At 42.6% G+C, this 19,819-nt stretch overlaps 2 protein-coding genes and 1 non-coding gene across 10 annotated transcripts in view; all 3 read right to left on the bottom strand.

Moving 5' to 3' along the window:
- Window positions 1–1,540, bottom strand: part of ARHGEF6 (Rac/Cdc42 guanine nucleotide exchange factor 6) — a 46,577-nt gene extending 45,037 nt beyond the window's left edge. For 4 of the 5 annotated variants that reach the window (XR_013538756.1, XR_013538757.1, XM_078380702.1 and 1 more), the window contains exon 1: window positions 1,199–1,540. Coding sequence is in view for 2 of the 5 variants with exons in the window: in XM_078380702.1 (XP_078236828.1) it covers window positions 1,199–1,363 (165 nt within the window). In the remaining 3 variants the exon portion in view is untranslated. The remainder of the gene's footprint in view (window positions 1–1,198) is intronic. The other variant, XM_078380703.1, reaches the window with a different exon arrangement.
- Window positions 1,541–4,603: 3,063 nt separating this feature from the next.
- On the bottom strand, window positions 4,604–19,266 carry RBMX (RNA binding motif protein X-linked). 4 transcript variants are annotated; one of them, XR_013538754.1, is made up of 11 exons: window positions 18,162–19,266; window positions 14,524–14,650; window positions 14,219–14,325; window positions 12,428–12,596; window positions 11,409–11,528; window positions 10,653–10,767; window positions 10,434–10,559; window positions 9,358–9,458; window positions 7,612–8,853; window positions 6,634–6,729; window positions 4,604–5,326 (listed from the first exon to the last, which is right to left on the bottom strand). XR_013538754.1 is itself a non-coding variant. In XM_020810309.3 (9 exons), exons 1-9 carry the CDS (start codon window positions 18,357–18,359, stop codon window positions 8,543–8,545), a joined length of 1,359 nt encoding a protein of 452 aa, XP_020665968.2. In that variant the 5' UTR covers window positions 18,360–19,266; the 3' UTR covers window positions 7,965–8,542. The 4 variants fall into 4 exon arrangements, 2 of the variants coding, with proteins under 2 accessions (XP_020665968.2, XP_078236827.1); XR_013538755.1 differs by having other exon boundaries at window positions 18,166–18,245; XM_020810309.3 differs by lacking the exons at window positions 4,604–5,326; window positions 6,634–6,729 and having other exon boundaries at window positions 7,965–8,853; window positions 9,358–9,443.
- On the bottom strand, window positions 14,402–14,472 carry LOC140702356 (small nucleolar RNA SNORD61). The gene has a single exon (XR_012081482.2). It is a non-coding gene; the product is annotated as a small nucleolar RNA SNORD61 (small nucleolar RNA).
- Window positions 19,267–19,819: the final 553 nt, after the last annotated feature.

Genomic DNA, 19,819 nt, shown 5'->3' with positions numbered 1-19,819 from the left:
AATCTGAATTAGCTTAAGGGCACACAGATATTATTAATAAAGCCGGGGGGGCTAAGAACCTCTTTCAGCAGGAATGATTAAGACAATTGTTAAAGGGGACTGCATTCAAGTGGTCCATGTGGCCAAAAGCTCAAAGGCTGAGACCTAAAATATTTCATTTTAAAGTTCTTCCCGTCAAGAACTAAGCCTTGGGGGAGCATTTGGACGATGAGAAAAATAATAACGAAGCTGTAAAACTAGCCAATGTTGGTGTCACGGGGGAGGGGGAGCGTGGCTGTCTGGGGAACCCCCACCCCATACGGCCAGATGGGAACCCCGAGAAGGCGGGGCTTAGTCCCAGGGCTTCTTTCTCTTTGCCCCCCGTTCTAAAAATACTTGAAATGAGTTATGATAAATGCAAAATAAATAAATGGAGCCAGGCCTGCCCTTCATAACAGCACTGACCCAGTTTCTGGCTGGCTAGCATATCCATTTCTTCCACCTGGAATCTAGGCTTCTCACAGTCCTCTCAGGAATGGCATGACAGAGTTTCCCGTGGTACCAGAGTGACATTAGAAACGGAGATCCTGGGCTTATAATGATGATTCACTTTTAATTCTTCTTGCAAAGAATAAAATCCAATCAAAATCTGCATTGAAATGCAATGGGGCTCAATTTTGGAGCATCCCATGTTTGCAGAAAGCAGAAGCGTTTACAAGGGCTGCTCCCCTCTCCTCCAATCTTTTCCAGAGCTTAGAAAAGTCATTTTTTTTTACTGCACATTTGCTGCGGTGGCTTTTGCCAACTAGAGGATTCTGGGAGCTGTAGTCTCAAAAGGCAAAGCCAAGAAGGAGCCGTTATTGGTTGTTCCTGATTAGCCTGGGATGTGCAACATTTTGGGAGAAGATACAGAGAGAATAACCCCAAAACCGTCCTGGTTGGATGCTGAAACTTTGGAACGTGCAGTTAAACGAACGAACGAACGAACGAACGAACGAACGAACGAACGAACGAACGAACCTCCTCTGCTTCTGAACTTTTAACAATCTAAAAAAGGCATTACCCTCCTTTGTTTTCTGGATTTTATCCAAGGAGCATGCTTTTGGCTGTTTTTTTTAAAAAAATCCTTGGAAGCAACCACTAAGTTCTGCATTTTCTTTGTTTCCCACAAAGAACGGGTGGAGGAGACGAGTCACAAAATGAACTTCCCTAGACTTACCTTTTCTATAGATCCTGGGAGAAGTCGAAGAATCAGCTTGCACAGCACAACCCCGTCTTTCAGGGACGTTTTAAGGAACTGCACGGGGTCCCCGATCATCATCTTGGGAGAATTTAAGGCTCCTAAGGAAATCAGCCAGGTCACCACTTGCTCCTCTGGGTTCATCGCCGAAGGTCTTCTGGCCTCCAACGTCCCAGATGTGATGTGCAATGGCAGGGCCTAACCCACATCCGTGGCTGTGCCTTTTCCTGCGTCTTCTGGGGTGGGGGCGTGAGCAAAGTACCTCTAGATGTGCGCTAAAAGCCACAAACGGGTGGCGTTGCAGTTTTAAGAAAGGTTTTTAAAAAAGAGATCGCCAGAAACTGACAGGGATCCTGGAGGAACAGGTTGGTTCACATTTGCATGCTGGGTTTCTGGTGTTTTTGTGATTGTGTGTGCAGAAGTACGAAGCGGAAGAGCTGTCGGTCCGGGACGTTTTGCAGTAAACAGAGATTTCCTGTATCTCTGTCTCTAAGCTTTTTATTCCGCTCTCCCTCCATGTACAAACCAGCCTTGAGCAGCGCCCCAAACCTGGAGGTGGGCAGAAGCCAGGATGGGCAGAGAACTGCATGCGCGCTGCCAGCTTGCCGTGGAAGGAGGCCAGAGGTAGAAGCCCAGGGTCTCAGAATGTGAGTGATAACATAACATTGCCAACCAGAGCCAGGGGGAAAATTTCTTTTGCTCAGCCCCACAAGTAGTTGTGGCAATTCCCATTGTTACGAAAGGGCTCCGATCTCATGCTGCCTTATTTGCAATTCACGTGGCACCGGTGGACTTTTTTCATGGAAAGCTCACCAATGGCTCATGAGCAGATTTCACACAGATTTCCCCCCAAGGGCCTGACGGAGTGGTTGTTGCTGAGTCTTGTACAGCCAGAAAGCCCCCGAGTTCTAATGCTGGGGTTCAGAGACATATATAATTAAGAGATTTTAGTGCCTGAAGGTTCACTGCCCTGTTGGTTATGCTTGATTTATGTCGGACTGGCTTGGTTTATGTCGGATGAATACAGGGATGTGAAGGTCGGACAGCCATACTGGCTTCACGAGCAGAGTCTTGACTGCAGTGCTGCAATCTAACCACTACAACATGAGGCCCCCATTTCATCTGGATGCCATACTTCTCTCCAGCTTCCGTTTCTTGCTCTTGACTTATGTAAGCACCACACACGCACACTAACACCTTCAAACGATCCAATAAGCCTGGAGGTCACATGGAAATACTGTACAGCCAATGTTCACACAGAGACCCAGAGGAACATTGCGATTACGCGATAGAGCAATCCTGGGCTACAACTGTAGAAAAAAGGCAGTGGTGAAAATGGCTGTTAAGTGGGCGAATGTTCACTTAGGGAATGGGACTTTTTATTTTATAAAAGATTTTATTTGCTTCATTGCACGGTTTATAGAGCTCTATTACAGGAAGATTTGGGTGTGCAAGTTAAAACACAAGTGCCCAAAGAGTAAATGCAAGTTCATCAGCACAACCAGCAGGACTGTGATTTCCAGCCACAAAGTAAATGCCTAGTTTACATTTATTTAAAAATAAATGATGCCCTGCACTCTACATGGAGAGCCTCTACAGAGCTAGAAATGTGGGTCTATTGGTGTGGTGTTTCTGTAAATTCACCATGAACATGCATAAGATGGACTGGTGTGGTAATGCTGTAAAAGGGGAAGGTATACTCATTGATTTGTGTTGGAAACCATGGTGCATCATCCGGAATGGAAGGATAAAGGCGTCCGGGAGCTGCCCTCGCCCAAGGAACTCCCAAATGAACCCACAGTCCTCAAATTAATCTAGGAAGCGCCTTCTGTGTCCCCCCATAGAAGGTATGAAAGGGTAGGTGATTTCTTGGAAGGTGACTGTAGTTTAACCACCCTATTGGGGGGGGGGGGAAGGAGAGGAATTGAATATTTTGTCCTTATCTGGGGCTGTTTGCTGCTGTTAAAAACTTTTTTCCTTGGTAATAATGCTCCTCTGCTTCTAGTACACGATCATAAAGGGCAGCTTCTCCTTTGTAACACAGACACATCAACAAAAATATTTTCAGAATAGATTTGAAAACAAACGCATCTTTCAAGATGCCACCCTGCAACGCTGCTTGTTTTTCACAGCAGCAGCTTCAGCTTCCTGCCTTCCCCCCCCCCCCCTCGGGCCTCACAGTTCCCTCTTCGGGATTGCAAGGCAGAAACCCTTTGCTTCACCATACACTGATATGACCCGATACTACAGGCCCGAAGACGTTTCAACAGAAGAGGTGACCTCGCTCTGGTTCTTGAAACCTAGACCAACATCTCCCCCTATTGGCAGCTCCAAGCATGGCTCAAGCCCGAGTAAAACATCAGGGTTGGGATGAATTCACAAACTCACTTGGTGGCCTTTCCAAACCAGTCTTTTTCACTATACATGGTCCTGAATGCTTATCCCCCTGGGAATACCATGCTGTGACCACAGCTTTATTCTTAGTTTCACAAGCTAATTCAAGCACATAAATTGTGTCTTGATTCTGCCAGATGCCACATCCGGTGAAAATGCTGCATCATATGGATCCTTCCTCCTTCAAAACCCAAAAGCTTCAAACCATAAAGCCAGGCACCAGGCAAAGCCTGCATTTGGCAGCAGACTGAAGGTTGTGTACTGAAGTGGCAAGCCACAATTTCTAATGGGTTTGGCATCACATGGCAAATGTTTTCGAGTACCTTTTTGAAAACTGATATGGAAGGTGGGGGGGAAGAACCCTACTTGCCAGGCCTGTCCAAGCCAAGCCAAACATCTGTCATATTACAGGATATGCAAATACAGAAGGAATAAAAAGCAAGCAACCCACATATCCTATTTGTGCCTTAATGCTTAGTTACATTCTCATGATTGGACTCTTTAGTAAAGCACGCCTGTTAAAAACAGGAGGGCCATGCATGACCCTTCAGGTATGGTTACACTGCAACTCCTCTCACAACACCCAGGGCCGATGGGAACCACAGCCATCCCTTGCCATCACTGCATTACCTATCTTTCCTCCCTGGCCACAGTAAGAATCAAGCCCCAGACTCGGTCGCATAAGGGCCTTTTCAAATTGAAATCTACATTGCAAGCGAAGAATTTGGCCAGAAAGGGTTCGGAGCTCCAGTAAAATCTCCCTAAATTTCTGATCTACATTCTCACAGAAGAATGTAGATGTAAAACGAAGTGTGAAAAGCCCACTGGAAACAATACTCACCAAACATTGAACTCTATCTCTGATGCTCAGCCCCTTTGCTGGGCATCTCAATTCACCCGAGATTAGCCTAGACTGCTATGTGTTCTGTTCTAAAAAGTGTGTCCTCATTTAAGGACTTAAGTTTTGGGAAAAAAAATGAATCCAAGAGAAAGGTTAACACTTTATTTAGACAACCACCAAACGAAGAGAACAATCTTGGGTTCGGTTGGGCACTGCCAAGTTTCTGGTTTCGTTTGTTTTTAAAAGATCTAGATTGGAAAAAAATCTTCATAGCTTTAAACCCTACTTCTTAAATGTATACAATTCTGTCCATTCCACAATTGGCAGCCCATTTGACAAAATGTGTTACACCAATTTATATACAAATTCAAGAGACGATACATGGAGTAAATCTCCAGCCCACAGCACTCAAAAGGTGAATGAATACTGCTGTCTTGAAATGCTATGGGTGGCTTCTTAATAAAGGATTCTCTCATTTGCCTTCCAGTGCAAAACTTTGACCAGCGAAGCCATATGGTCTGCGGCCTCCTATAGCTGTATGCTGTTGTAGCTTTATTGAGCACCCATTAGTATACCTAATTCAGAGGATCCAGATGGTTTTTTAAAAATACCACTAAGCAGCAAATGAAATGCTACAAGATTATCATCCGTAAGATGCAAGTCATTTGCAAACCAGCTGTTCTGACATTTGAAACAATTCTTCTCATCTTGCTAACCACCAATGTTTGCATGGCCAAAGAAGGATCATGGCATTTTAAAACCCAAGCCACCTCTGAAGTGTCTTCTTTAACTTTACAGCTATCTTTTATGCTTCCTCGGCAACTGCATTTTCTGTTGGCATCCACTTTTTGAATGTCATCCATCATTTGTACCTAAAACATACAGAACAGTATTAAAAATATGTATTAAAGGAGGAAGTCAAAAAGCTGTGACATATTCAAAGCCGTTAAAGAATGAGCAGATCTGGTTTAAAAGTCAGAAGTGGACACAGTACCCTTAAAATATAGATGGCTTGATACAGTGCCACCTTTGTAAATTAGTAATACCCAGAAAACAGATTTATGTCCATTTAAGTGCTTTAGCAGCTTAAAGTTTCTTAGTACTGAACATAACTTACAAAACAGACCTAAGAGATTTAAGGTTGCAGTATTCTAAATACAGTGGTGCCCCACTTGACATTAATCCGTTCCATTAAAATCGCTGTTAAGCGATATCATCGTCAAATGAAAGGAAAAAAACCATTGAAATGCATTGAAAACTGGTTCAATGCGTTCCAATAGGCGAAATACCTCATCGTAAAGCGAAAATCCTCCATAGGGGAAGCCATTTTTGATCGTTGTCTTCCAGAAATAGGTACAGAAAACAGCGGGCGGCCATTTTGAAAACCCGACTATCAGCTGTTTTTGATCCTCAGGGAAGCGAAAAATCAGTTCTTGAAGCTGGGAATCGATCGTCGTGAAGCATATTTTCCCCATTGAAATATCGTTTTGCGATTGCAAAAACCTCATCACAAAGCAATTTCATCGTCTACCGGGGTAATCGTCAAGTGGGGCAGCACTGTACTATCATTAAGGGTACACCATGTAGCACCGAAAACCTTCAGAACTTTGAGCACAACCTTCATTTATACAAATGTGGAGGTTTTCATATAAGTAATGTAGTGTTTCCCTGAAAATAAGACAGGGTCTTATATTAATTTTTGCTCCAAAAATGCAGTAGGGCTTATTTTCAGGGGATGTTTTATTTTATTTTTTTATATACAACAGTCTACATTTATTCAAACAGTCATGTCATCTTCTGGTTGGTGCATAATGGTGGAGGGTAGGGTTTCACTTAACTAGGACTTATTTGGGGGGAAACGGTATTAAAAGGCCTGTTACAGAAAACCTTTTGTACTTTGTAACAAACCAGGTGCAAAAAAGAAATATTGTGGCATTGGCTTTAAAACACCTATGCATTGGTCTGGCAGACACAAGATAGAAAACTTTCAAAACAGGCAAGTTGCTACCCTATTTATAACTTGTTCCACTGTTAAGATCTCAACATCTTAATGAAAAATGCCTGTGGTTTATGAGGTGAAGTCCATCGGTCCAATTTCAAATCCCACTCTTATGTGCAAAAATATTAAGCTAAGCCATTTCTATTGTTCTGAAAACCTCACGATCTACCCAGGGCTTACCTGTTCTACCACTGCGCCCAAGATCCACGTTGCTCGTTAGCAACGTTTACACTGTGCTTCAGAATCACATCACCTTAAAGCCTGGGTGTGGTTATCCTGCAACAATTGAAGGTATGAAAAATTATACTAACATTAATTACCCAAGCCCACGAACGCCACCCTACCCCAAGCACCAAAGTTTGCAGATTAATTTGTTTCAAGATCTAATGCTTTTAGAGTTTGACAGGTGGAAGGTTCACTGGATTGGAATGAACTGGAATGGCTTAGTGACAGGTTGTATGGCTTATGGATTCTTATTTTTCTTTCCAATGATGCTTTTCATGGTAAATCCATTAACTTGACTGGCAAATATGTTTTTGAGGATTATAGCAGGACTTTAGTTGGAGGTCTTCAAGTCTTACTACATTTCAAGAGTATCTTTTGCACTTCCCGGCTGCACCTGGGTCATGGACAACGTGCCATAGGGCTCTGCCACTGGTATCAGAACTCCCCACAAAAGACTACAGTATAAAGAAAAAACGTCAGGCATCCAACTAAACATCAAGGTCATAACAAGGCTTGTTTGACATTCCCCAAAGCTGGTACAGATTTTGGCCATTTAAGCCAATTTCTGACTGTGTTAAGGTTAATTTCTTAAAATATAGTATAGGCAGGCTGAATCTTCATTGAAACACACCAGGCAAAAAATAATCCCTCCCGACCCTTTACAAGGCATGTTTTTGTCTACCATGAGGAGCTTTCTTAAGTATCATTTTGCCAAAGCTTTGTGCCATACATACTTTCATCCAAGACAAGGTTATGTTGAATTTGGAGGACTTCGCCTAAGGCTATCCAGCACAGTTTTTCCATTCGGTGCTGCTTTAAAATCTAGAAAGAACTTCCATTGCCATGATGTACAGCATGTCCTACTGTACTAAGAGGACGATAGTTTTGGTTTCATGTTTGACTTAGACTGAAAAACTAGTTTGCTTTGCTTACCATCGTTGCTGTTTCACAGGCATTTGATGCTTTAAATCTGTTGTTGGAATGCTGAAAGTTTCACTTGTTTATATTTCAGAAGTTGGAGAGAAATACTTCTTTGCTTATCTTATTTTCTCCATTTTGCCTTTGGAGTCAAAGATGTTCCTTTAAAAATGAGACACTACAGGGTTGCAAAAATTTGAAACAGTAAGAGCAAGTATTGTTTTGTAGCTTCTTTGATGGAACCGGTCAAACCTCTTACTTACAGAACTCTGCAGCTGGTGTGCTACAGGTTCGCATGTTATGGGGGTGTGAGGTTCTTGCAAATTCCCAAATGAAATACGTAGAAAGGCACAATGTACATTCAGCACTTTCCATTTTGTTGTTTTGATTTAATGACTGAATGATATTCCGAATTTTACACAATACTGAAGAAATTTTGTATTTGGAAGCACTGTGTGCATTTCAGCATCGAGAGAATATTTAACATTTTTAGTTTGGCACACATCCCCACCACCCTCCAACAGCTAATACGGTCTGCCTAGAAAGTAGGCACGTTTGCATGTGTAGAATGATCCATGGGCCATTTTAGATGGCTGCAAGCTGTTATGGGGAAGCCTTAGATTTGCTGGTCTCATTCATGAGCTGAGAAGTGTGGCATTTCAGTGTTAACGTTTACTTCGAAAGTTTACAACACTAGTACACAGGCTAAAAATGGCATACATTTAACATCGGCTTTTTGAGAGAAATATTAACAATTGTGAAATGAAATTAAACATGTTTACTTTTTCCTCACCAAAAAACCCATCAATAATGGAGGGGAACTTAACAAGCAACAATAAAAAAGGTAAAAACAACGTTTCGGTAGTCCTCTGGGAGTGAAAATAAAACTTCCACGTTCCTTTTGTTGGAGGAAAAAAACTGATTTGGTCCAAGAGTTTTAAAAGTTTTAGTATCTGCTTCGGCCTCCACCTCTATCAGAGCGACTCCCTCCTCGGCCACCACCTCTGGGTGCTCCACGGCTTGAGCTGCTGTATGAATCCCGCGGAGGGGGGTAACCCCTTTCCATGGAAGGGGGAAGGCCTCGGTCTTGTCTTCCAACCCGGTCACGGCCACTTGAGTAGACATCGCTTCTGCTGCTTGAGTAACTTTCTCGACTTCCACCATACCCATCTCGGGTGCTCCCGTAATCGTCATAGCGACTGCTTCCACCATAAGATGGCGGGGGCCCTCGTGCAGGTGGAGCACTACGTGAGTTACCTGCAGGTTCAATGGTCAGGTAATAGGGCAACACTATAAATCAAATCACCAAAATTTCACATCTGAGTTTAAAAGAATTGAATCAATGGCTTCTGTTACTCTTTTGCATTAACTGAGAAGATTAATATAATCTCTCATATGTTGGGACATTTGGCAGGGGAGTATCAGGCAGTGAACGAAATAAACAGACTGTTTGAAGACGCTGGTTTTTTCTGAAGGCAGCTCTTTTTTTTAGGGTTATTCCAGAACAGCTTGCTATATTTACAGAAGAAACTCAGCCATTTTTTTTCCAGTGATAGATGCAATTGAGAACGGTTGAACTTTGCTTCTTTAGGTTATAGGAACTGTAATTTAATCATTTTGTTAAAATAACTGTTACACTTTTTCACAGTGGTGGGCAAGCCCAGCAAGCTAATTCCCCCAATTCAGGTATAAGCAGTCTAGCAAGACAAGTACTGTATGAGGCCTATTAAATTGGCTAAACCTCACAGAAGAAGCACTTACCATAACTCTCATAGGAATCTCTGTAAGACCCACCACTCGGATGATCCGAGTAGTCACGGTCACGCCCTCCGTAGCCATCACGATCACTGTAAGAAGAATAACTGCTGGGATTTAATACCGGTGGTTGCTTGACATTTAATCTGCAAGCTTATTCTTTACAGGCAAATGAAAGATAAGCCACTCGGTAGTGCCACGACAACAACGTAGCCTAAGCACACGTAAGTAGAATAATTTACTGTAACATATTTACATCTGCTATTCTTACGTTGCCTTTCTATCTAAGTTCAGACTGTCAAGTCCCCTTTGTAAAACAACATACACAGAAGCAGCACTATATAAATATACAGTAACAAAACTGCTCATCTTCCACAGGAGTGCTGGACCCCGGCGAAGCTCAAAATTGGCATAAAATTGTTATGCCCCCCACAAACCATAACCACAAACGCTGATTTGATACAGTTGATTAACACATACAGAGAGAACTCTTCTCTCTATTGGGGGTTCTCTTTCATGGCACTGACAATCCTTTCCATTAAATATCATGCGTAAAAGTTCTTACGGATCTAGAGGCTGAATTAGTGACATGTTTGGGAGCAAACAGACCACTTTGAGAGACCCTTCAGTGTTGAACTCATGTCCCTGGTTCTGGGAAGCCAGGGACAGTATTTATTGAATATTTATTTATTTACTGGGGGAGGGGGGAATGGTGTAAAACTAAAACCATGCTGCAGAGACATGCAGAATTCAAGAGAGAGATGCGTACTGCATTTATAACCTGCCCTTCTTCTAATGAGCTAGAAGCAGGTGCATACAGTTCTTCCTCCCTGGGAGGGAAGTGAGGCTGAGTCAGTGTGATCACTCAATGCCAGTTCTTCCCTCTACTGAGGGCTGGGACATCTTAGTTGGTGATTTGGAAGCCCTTTTCCCACCATGATCAGCCACTTAAATTTGGCTTGTCTGACACGATTATCTCACTCCTTGGTTCTGGCAAGCTGCAGAGGCCAACTCAGCCATGAGACTGATGATGGGGTATTAAAAGTGCTGCTTGAGATCACACAAAATTAAACACTAGATACCTGTAGCCTCTTGAGGGATACTCGTCACGTGAACTGGAATGACCATAATCACGGTAGGCGTAATCTCTTGGAGGAGGAGCATAGTCTCGTGTGTCTCTGGAACTTGGATAGTCACGACTCGAGTAGCTGTGGAAGGTGGGAATATCTTTGGTAAGATACAGCAGCATAACAGGGAAGAACATCACACAAATATCACTTGAAAACATTCAAAAGTCTTACCTGTCTTTAGTACTGTACCCATCATCTCTGGGAGACAAGTAGACATCTCTTCGTGAAGGCAGTGGCTCTCTGCGTGGAGGCCCCCCGTAGCTGTCTCTGCCACGTGACAGGGGTGCTAAAGTCATGCATAAAACAAATTATTCTCAAAAAAAGGTACGAGTGAAGGTTCCCACATCAAGTTAAAGCGTTTATCAGGCTGACGCAGCTTATTTAGTAGTGGACTAGAATTAATGCTTCTACACCAGAACTGAAGAGTAACAGTCCTCCAGGTCTTTCAAAAGTTACTCAAGACAGAGATTTTTAAAGAAGCCTTCAGGGGCATCCTTCCCCTTTGCTGGGGTTTTCTTCTGAGCCTGTTTTATCATTCACCTCAGCCATTGCCACACAGCTTTCCCATTGCTGTATTTATTATTTTTGTTGTGGTGTCTAAATTTAACTTAGTTTATGATTGGGGAGGTTTGTGTCTTTACACTGTTGTAAACTATCCAGAGCAATGGATAGATAAGGAGTACAGGAATAAAGTGAATGGATAAATGAATAAATAAGTAAAGAGTTAAATACCATCAACCTGAAACCAACTTATGACTCAAATGGGGCAATGTGAAGTATTTAAAGAAAGCTTTCAACAGTTCCAACCTCTCCCCCAGTGAGTCTCCATGGTCAACAAGAATTCAAACCCAGCTCTTCTGGGTCCTAGTGCATCACTCTTTGCTACATTATACCAGACACATAAGCAAGTAGGATTAATGATCTTACCTCTCCCACCCATTCCGCTACTGCTACGCACAGGTCCTGAAGGTGCCGGTCTTTTAGGTGGTGGGCCCCCACTACGTGGTGGCGGACCCCTTTTCATTGGGAGAGGGCCTCTGGAAGAACCTAGAACAGCGGCAGGGAATATGTCAGCAGGATAGCAACCTTAGTTTCAGTCATCGAAGGACACAAATCTCCTCCTCTACCAGCTGGCACGGAAGAACCAAGTGGGAACCAATTTTTCAGATGGATCACCTTCACTGACAGCAGCCTGTACTGCTGTGATCTGGGGCTGCATTAGGTTTGATTCCCCTCTCTGCCTCCTTGACAGGGGCCGGACTCGATAATCCATAGGGCCCCTTTCAGCTCTGCAGGTCTATTATTATTATTATTACTGCAGCTGTTGCTATTTAATGGTTTAAAGGCAACAAATAAGAGAAGGGACAGGAATTCTGGGAGCTGTACGACAAAACATCTCAGGGGTACAAATACTGGAGAAGCATGAACTGCAACTTGTACCCCATACTGGATACCCTCACTAAATGGGCCACAGACTCAACACTGGCTGCCAGTTCATGAGTATTAGATAGGCAACTGTGAATTTTAAAAACACAGAACAGAACTGCTGATCAAACTTACTCTTTACTCATTTAACTGAGCAAATAATGGATCAAATTCTGGCAATTCAATATTCTAGTTATTTCTAGATACCAGTACAGTTCACCCAATCTACTATTCTACAGATATTTTGAAATGCTTGCCCACGGAACTGCATTTCTGTATATTATGCCAATCACCCACTCTGCCTGTTCAGCACAAGGCTAATTCCAAAATCCACGAGTTCAGTACAAGGTTATACTGAAGCAAGTAGAAGCAAGCATCTCTTCCACGTCAGAAAACTGCCATTCACAATGCACCACCCTTTTGACTTCTACTACATTGCTTGCAACACTGTGGCTTTCACAACATCCAACGAGGCAGCTATCTCTTATGATGTCGTGTTGCATGTGGGAATAGAAACATACCCAAATGATTCCCTCTTGAAGGAGGCCCTCGTGTTCCACTTCCGCCTCTTCCTCCTCTAAGACCTCTTGGGGGACCTCTGCTCCTTGGAGGGAGCGGGGGCCCACGTCTACCAGTTTCAAAGGATGGCTTGGTAGCTTGTTCAACTTTAATGGCTTTTCCGTCTAAAGACTGAATAAAGGAAGCTAATTTCAGTGTGCATGGAAATTGCTTGTTGATTCCCCCATACCTAATTCTCTGTCTCTTTGTATCAATTACACTGCATATTATAAAGGGCTAAATTAAGTGCTTTGGATTTGAATAATTTCAAAGGGATATCCTCTCTTCTTTCTGCCACCCTCTGTGAAACATACAGATCCTCATTTTTTGGATCTCTTTACTAGATTCTCAGGCCTAGCGAAAAGTAACAGTTCAATTAACTTAGTCTGAGATACTGGTTATAGCTAACTTCCCATTCTGATACATTAGAAATTAAAATTTTAGGCCTTTCAACAGGATTACAGGGTGGTGGTGGCAGAAGATAAAATTGGGATCTACTGGATTATCTGAAGTAATCAGCTTGGATTTGTGACTCTCAATTGTTTTATTTCAACAATAAAATGATCTTGGAATGCGTTTTCCTTACATAAAGGTTTGTGTGTGGGGCATGAATGTGAAAAGTTTTATCACTACACAGAAAACAAAAATAACCGTGTAACTCGAAATACAGTATACACCTTTTAGACTTGTTTTAAGTGGACTACTCCATGCATACAACTCAGAATACCTGTACAGTGGTGCCTCGCATAGCGACGTTAATCGGTGCAGCAAAAATCGGTGCTAAGCGATTTCGTTGCTATGCGATTTAAAAAAGCCCATAGGAATGCATTGAAACCCCTTCAATGCGTTCCTATGGGCTTAAAACTGACCTTTAAGCAAAGATCCTCCATACGGCTGCCTGGTAAGCAAGGAATCCATCCCTAAACACAGTGGGCGGCCATTTTTTTAAACCGGTGGCCATTTTGGAACCGCCGATCAGCTGGGGGAAAATCATCGCTTTGCGATAATCGGTAAGCGAAAAAGGGAACCGATCATCACAAAGCGAAAAAAACTCATTCAGACCATCGCAAGGCGATTGCAAAATATTCATCGCTATGCGATTTCGTCGTTAAATGGGGCGCCCGTTAAGTGAGGCACCACTGTATAACATTTAATGCCTGCCATTTACTAAAAGCTACAGCATTTTATGGTTGTTGCTCTAATGGACACCAAGCAGCAGTTGTACTGGGCTACTGCAAAACATTTATGTGCCCTCGAACTCTTAAAAAAACAATATAATGTATTTGCTTAGTTTTTTTCTATGTTTATCTCTTTAGATACAAATTATGTTTGTTCTTGCATTCACAAAGTGTGCGCCAAACCAATTTTTCTAGGCGCACATCTGGTTGTTTTATTATGGAATTAAGCAGCACTTGTTACAACATTTTCAACAACTAAGTGATAAAAGTCATTATAAGCAAGATGGAATGCATAAGTTCTGTATATTTCAACTACTCTCTACATATAAAGTTTTATTGTTAGTTTAAGAGTTGCTTCAAAATTATCACTCTCATCACCTGAAGGAAATATGATGTCTCCAGGCCTGGATAATTTTAATTCAAGACTTATTTTGGCGACAGGTTAAGATTCCCAGAGATTAGTCAAGAACCCACATTTTCCCAATGTATCAAGCTTTCCTTACTGACTTATCGAAACAAAAGTGGGACAGACACTTAGGCCATTTGTGTGTTATTACCCAACATGAAAATGCCTACCTTTCCATTCATATCCCTCGCAGCATCCTTGGCATCTGCCGGGCTCTCAAAGGTGACAAAAGCAAAGCCCCTTGACTTGTTGGTTTCACGATCTTTCATAAGGAGAACTAGAAAGAGACCAGTGGGTCAGGATGCCTGCTCATGACCATACAGGGGCACACCCCAAACCAGATTAACACAAATCTGCTCAGAACTTCTTAGAGGACATTAAAGCTTTATCATCAGTCAGTCAAAACTGTTAGGTTCATCACAGCAGAACTATAACTTGATATCCTCCTCCCCTATCCCAAATGCTCTGCATTTACCTTCCACGATGCGGCCATATTTGCCAAAAACAGCTTCGAGAGCCTTCTCATTTGTCTCTGTATTCAGTCCACCAATGAAGAGCTTCCCAGGACGATCTGCTTCAACCATTTTGACACTGACTGGGATCTAAAAGAAAACAAATCCAAATCTGAACCCCTCAAGAAAGGTTTCCATACTGGCAATGCTGAACCTGGGCCATGGCTTCTATAACCTGATACTTAAACCCTGACAGCAGCAGCTTGCTGATACTTATCGAAGAGTGACATGAGTTTCTCCTTAAATACAGTGGTGCCTCGCTAGACAGTTATCCTGCATGACAGTTTTTTCGCTAGACATTGGCTTTTTGCGATCGCTATAGCGATTCGCAAAACAGTGATTCCTATGGGGGGATTTCACTGGACAATGTTTGGTCCCTGCTTCACAAACTGATTTTCGCTAGACGACGATTTTGACAGCTCCCTCCGCTAACAGGTGTTTTCAGGACCTAAGCTTTGCAAGACAGCGATTTAAACAGCTGATCGGCGGTTCGCAAAGCGGTTTTCCTATGGCCAATCTTTGCTAGACACAAACAGGTTTCAATGCATTCCAATGGGAAATGCTTTTCACTAGATGATGATTTCGCTAAACAGCGATTTCAGTGGAACGGATTATCATCGTCTAGCAAGGCACCACTGTACAGTTTCACCTGTTAACAGGCTGGCTATCATGGAATTTATTAATTAGTAACTGTTTTCTTACTCCACCAAAACAGAAGTACTCTAGAAGGAGCCCAAACTTGCCCCAATAACTCAGCCACGAAAACCAACACCCCTCAACCGTGTAAGCAAGTGTTTCAATAGAAATAGCTTCAGTTGCTTAAAATACCTTCTCACTGAACAGTAATATAAGTAATTTTAAATATTTAATCTCCTCCTAATTTAAGAAGAAAGAAATAGCAATGTTGGTCCAGACCAAATATGAATCTAGTGAACAGTGGCTAATCAGACAGCTGGAAAAAACCACAAGCAAGACTTAACAGTATGCTCTGTCTCATCTGCTCAAGCAATTAAGCCTGATCAGCATACACAGCCACCCTGAATGGTGAAACTAGTTGCTCTAACATCCATGTGTTCACTCAATCCTGCTTTAAGGCCATCCAAGCTGGCAGCCATCATTATATCTTGTTCCACATAGATTATGAACCTTGTGAAGAAGTACTTTATCTGTCCTGAATCTTCTGCCACTCATCAGCAGTGGATGAATGACTTCAGCTCCTCATATCAGTTTGGGAAAAGACAAAGGGAAAAAACCCCAAACAAAACAAAACACCAACCCACAAAAAACCCTATTCCCTTTTTTCCATGAGCCCCTTTTTGTCAGCCCTAATAATTTGAAAGAGGGGAGCTCCTCCAGTTCCTCGAACACTTTATCACCATTTTAACACCTTGTTCAGCTCTGTACCATTTTGAAGGCACAGCAGCCAGAACTGGATTCTGAATGAAACCAATTAATTAGTTTGTATAGAAGTATAAATACTAATAAAATTAAGTTTCCACAGTTTATTTCTGGCTATATATTTAGACTAGATATATCCACCTCCCAGACCTTATACAAATAGTTTTCCAGAAAAATGTTTGACCTCATTTGGCAGCTAAGGCTGGAAAAACAGAAGTACACAGCCTGAAGACAATTCATTTATTGGATTACAATATGTATCATAAATGCAAACTAGCTTTCCATCTCCCAAAGGCACCACAGAAATGAAGGCAGTACAGAAGAAACAGCAAAGTTATAGAAATAGAAATAATGGCCTGCTCTTTGGGCCAAATTCCCTGATTAAAGCAAGTTTCAAATTGGGGACGGCACACTCAAGAACAGAAATTACAAGTTTCAGATTTCCCCTCTGATGGCGTGAATTGAGATCTGGTTAGATAAAGGGTTCCCACAGTCAGTCACCATCATCCTCCCTTAAGAACTGAGATATGTACTTTGAATTATGTACAAAGCCTAGTTTCTTCTTTTTAGCCAAAATAAAGTTCATAGTGACCCAGTTCTTCCCCTTGGTTATTCTTAAACAGCAAGTTGCACCAAATTCAGAAAAATAAACACACAAGAGAAAAACAGAAAATAATATGAGATGGGAAAATAGACAAAACAGTACAGGTAAAAAGCTATATTATATTGCACAGACTAACACAGCTACCTCTTCTACAAAGACAAAGCACTGTAGACTGGAGTTACTTCATTGTCAGCTTTCATGAATGAAAACCCACTTTTTCATAGGCACAATAGATTTTGACCCATAAAAAGTTCACAATGAATCAAATCCATTAGACCACAATACATCCAGACCAGATGGGTGGGATATAAAGCAAACAAATAAATAAATAAATTTGTGTCACATCAACACAATTACTTCCATGGAAATTAAAGACAACGACATTTTTTTTCCTTTCAGGGTCTTGCAGTCCATAAATTACACAAAGCAAATTTTTCTACTGCGCTCAATCAAGTTCATTTCTAAAGAGCGGTTCTGTGGGTGGGGTTTATTTATTTTTTTGCAGCCCCTTGCTAAAGCTTTGAGGCCCTTTTCCTATGACTTCCCTCCAGTTAATATCTGATTATTTCCTTTCTCTTTTGTGGTTTATTTTTCATTTTTTTCTTTCCCATCTTGAAGAATTGGCTATTTAATGCAATTAATTCTTTTTTATATTTATTGTTGTATTATGTGTCTGTGAGCCGCCTAGAGTGGTCACAAGACTAGATAGGCCGGATATAAACAGAACAAACAAACAAAAAGAACAGGACCCATACGAGTGCAACCAGAAGAACGAGAGGGATCCAAGCAGGAATGACTTTGTCCTCATTTCCTTGAAGAAAAGCTCTCTGCAAGCTAACGTTTCCCTCTCTCCTTTCCCTGGATTTTCCATTCAAGGCGAGAGGAGGGAATCCAAACCCTTCCAAGGAAAGTAGGACGAAAAAGATCTCGCTCCGTTCACAAAAGCGCGGGCCCGACAAACGGGAGCAGCCTCAGCCCACGAAGAGGATGTTGGTAGAGAAAGCCTGGCCCCAGGCGCATGCGCGCCTCAAAAGGCGGCGCCTGGGAGAAAAAAAAAGCCGGCGGTGGGCGCGCAGGCTGGACGCGAGGCTAAGGGGAAAGAACGGCGCATGCGCATGGGGCACCTATCCCTCCCCCCCCCACCAGACCCCCTCGCGCCTCACGGCAGGCACAAAATGGCGGCCCTCCTTCGCCTTCCCGCCCACTCGCCTCCCTCCCTGGCTTCGTTCATGGGGGAGAAGAGAAGCCCCCCCCCACTTTCAGCAGGCCTGAGGCAGGCAGGCACCCTCCCCCTTTCCCGCCTTTTCCAACCGTAACGCTATTTATCCCGCCCCTCCCCCCTCTCCTCAGCCGCTTAAAATGGCATCTCGACACCTTATCCCTTCCCCGCCCCCCTCCCCGCTTCTGTGGCGAGAATAAAGGCAAACCCATGAAGCGCCTTGAGGGAGGAAAAATGTAATTTAAATTTTGTTTTTAAAAAATTTAAGAATATATCACTCGGGGAAGGGCTGGGCGTGAACAGAAAGAGCCCATTCCAATTCTAAAGCAAAAAAAAAAAGGCTTCCCAGTCGCCTCCCGCCCGGCACGACCCGCACTTACCCACCGGCAGAACAGCAACGACGCACTGAGGAGGAACAAAGGGGCCGGGGGCCCTTTATATAGGTGTGACGTCAGCGCGTTCGAACGGGGCGCCGAAGGCCCGGATGGGAACGTGAAAAAAAAAAAGGCGAAGCGTGGTGGAGGGGGAGGGGCGCCTTGGGGAGGAAAAAAAATAAAAGGGAAGGAGGGCGCTGGCATGTAAACGAGGCGTGCAATCTTGGAAAGTGAAAAATCGATTTAAAAAAATGTATATTTTTATGGTGTTTGTATGCCCCACTTTTGAAGTTGAGGAAGTTCTCGGTGCGGTTTTTTGTAAGGTCAGCAGCCTCTCCTTGAAACCCTTCAGTCTCTCCTGCAAGGTTTGCAGGTGGAAATCTTGCTTAGTATTTGCATCCACCTCCTTGTTCGTTTTTTCTCCTGTCCTCTCAAGAACTTTATCACTCCATACTAAACCAAGATAAGAGGCCCTATTTGGAGGCAGGAAGAGTCATAACATCCCTAATCTGTTGAATTTCTGTCCCACTTCCCGTCCCATGTATTTTTCAGTGGTGGCATGTCAGCATGTGATTAATAAAGACACTAGGCAATATTGATGTTTATCATGAAATAATACTTATTTGTAGTGTTTTCTGGTCCTGCGGTAGCTTCTGCAATGTCACTTGATGCAGCAATAGGAAATAAAAATGGAAACATTTGCAGTAGAGTTAAAATGATATGCAGTATACTGTATATCCATTGCATTTGAACCCCCATCCTCCAGCGAATAAATCTAGAGCAATTTGCATAAAATCACTAAGGACATATCTCTGTGGTTTTGGTCTCTGGATGATGGCTTCCCTGTGGGGTCTGTGTTCAGGTGGTCCAGAATCCTCTTCCGGTGAGTTGACATTTTTGCAAAGTCACTTGACTTTTGGATCTCAGGAAGCAAATTGGTAATTGTTTTAGATTGGTGGCCAGAGATTTTGGCAAAATGTTTGTTGCCAAAATTGGTATGGGGTTGAGGATGACCTGATCTTGCTTCCATATTCATTTGATTTCTTACCTGAATGTTTGGTGCTTCACAACTTTTTCCCCCTGTACAGTACTATTGGGTTGCTTGTTGATAGAACTCCCACTTCTGTAAAGTCTGTTTCACTTTGTGGCTTACCCATAAGTGTAACATCCAGCTTATTAAAATCATTTATCTATGATAAGTTGCTAGTCCCTGTGCTGTCCTGCAGTATTGTTTTCTAAAACTGGAGGTGGCTGGAATTTATAATAGGGATGAAAAGATGTGAGTATTCCATATCACCAGCTGCTGAAAAACGATGTCTTCAACTTGGTTATGCCAAGACATGTAATCTGTTGATGCTAGTCTGTGGGCATCCAGCTATGTCAGGATAACTTGTTTCCTTAGATTAGTGATAGGCTCTCTATATGTCTGTCACTCATCCCTTGCTTCATAACTTTATTCTGAAAATATCTGGTGCAAATGACTTGTTCCTAGATTGCACAGCCACAGACTAACAGGGCTATTTCTTTGACAGCTCTAAAGAGACCCTTTGGTGGTATCAGAATTTTTATTCTGCTCATCACAACCCATGAGACTTCTGGTAACCAGAGGTGCACAGAGTTGCCTGACAGCAAATGAAAGTGACAAGACAAATTGATTGCCTTCA

Source organism: Pogona vitticeps, chromosome 11, assembly GCF_051106095.1.
Source record: "Pogona vitticeps strain Pit_001003342236 chromosome 11, PviZW2.1, whole genome shotgun sequence".
Lineage (NCBI taxonomy): Eukaryota > Metazoa > Chordata > Lepidosauria > Squamata > Agamidae > Pogona > Pogona vitticeps.
Note: the sequence above shows the minus strand (reverse complement) of the source record. Positions and strands in the feature narration are given on the sequence as shown.

Coding starts and splice junctions, on each gene's coding strand:
- RBMX (XM_020810309.3), bottom strand. CDS start 18,359: ATGCCAGCGCCCTCCTTCCCTTTTATTTTTTTTCCTCCCCAAGGCGCC. Junction 11,529..12,427: donor TTCAAGAGGGAATCATTTGG/GTATGTTTCTAT, acceptor CCGCTGTTCTAG/GTTCTTCCAGAGGCCCTCTC. Junction 10,560..10,652: donor GGGTACAGTACTAAAGACAG/GTAAGACTTTTG, acceptor CACCTTCCACAG/CTACTCGAGTCGTGACTATC.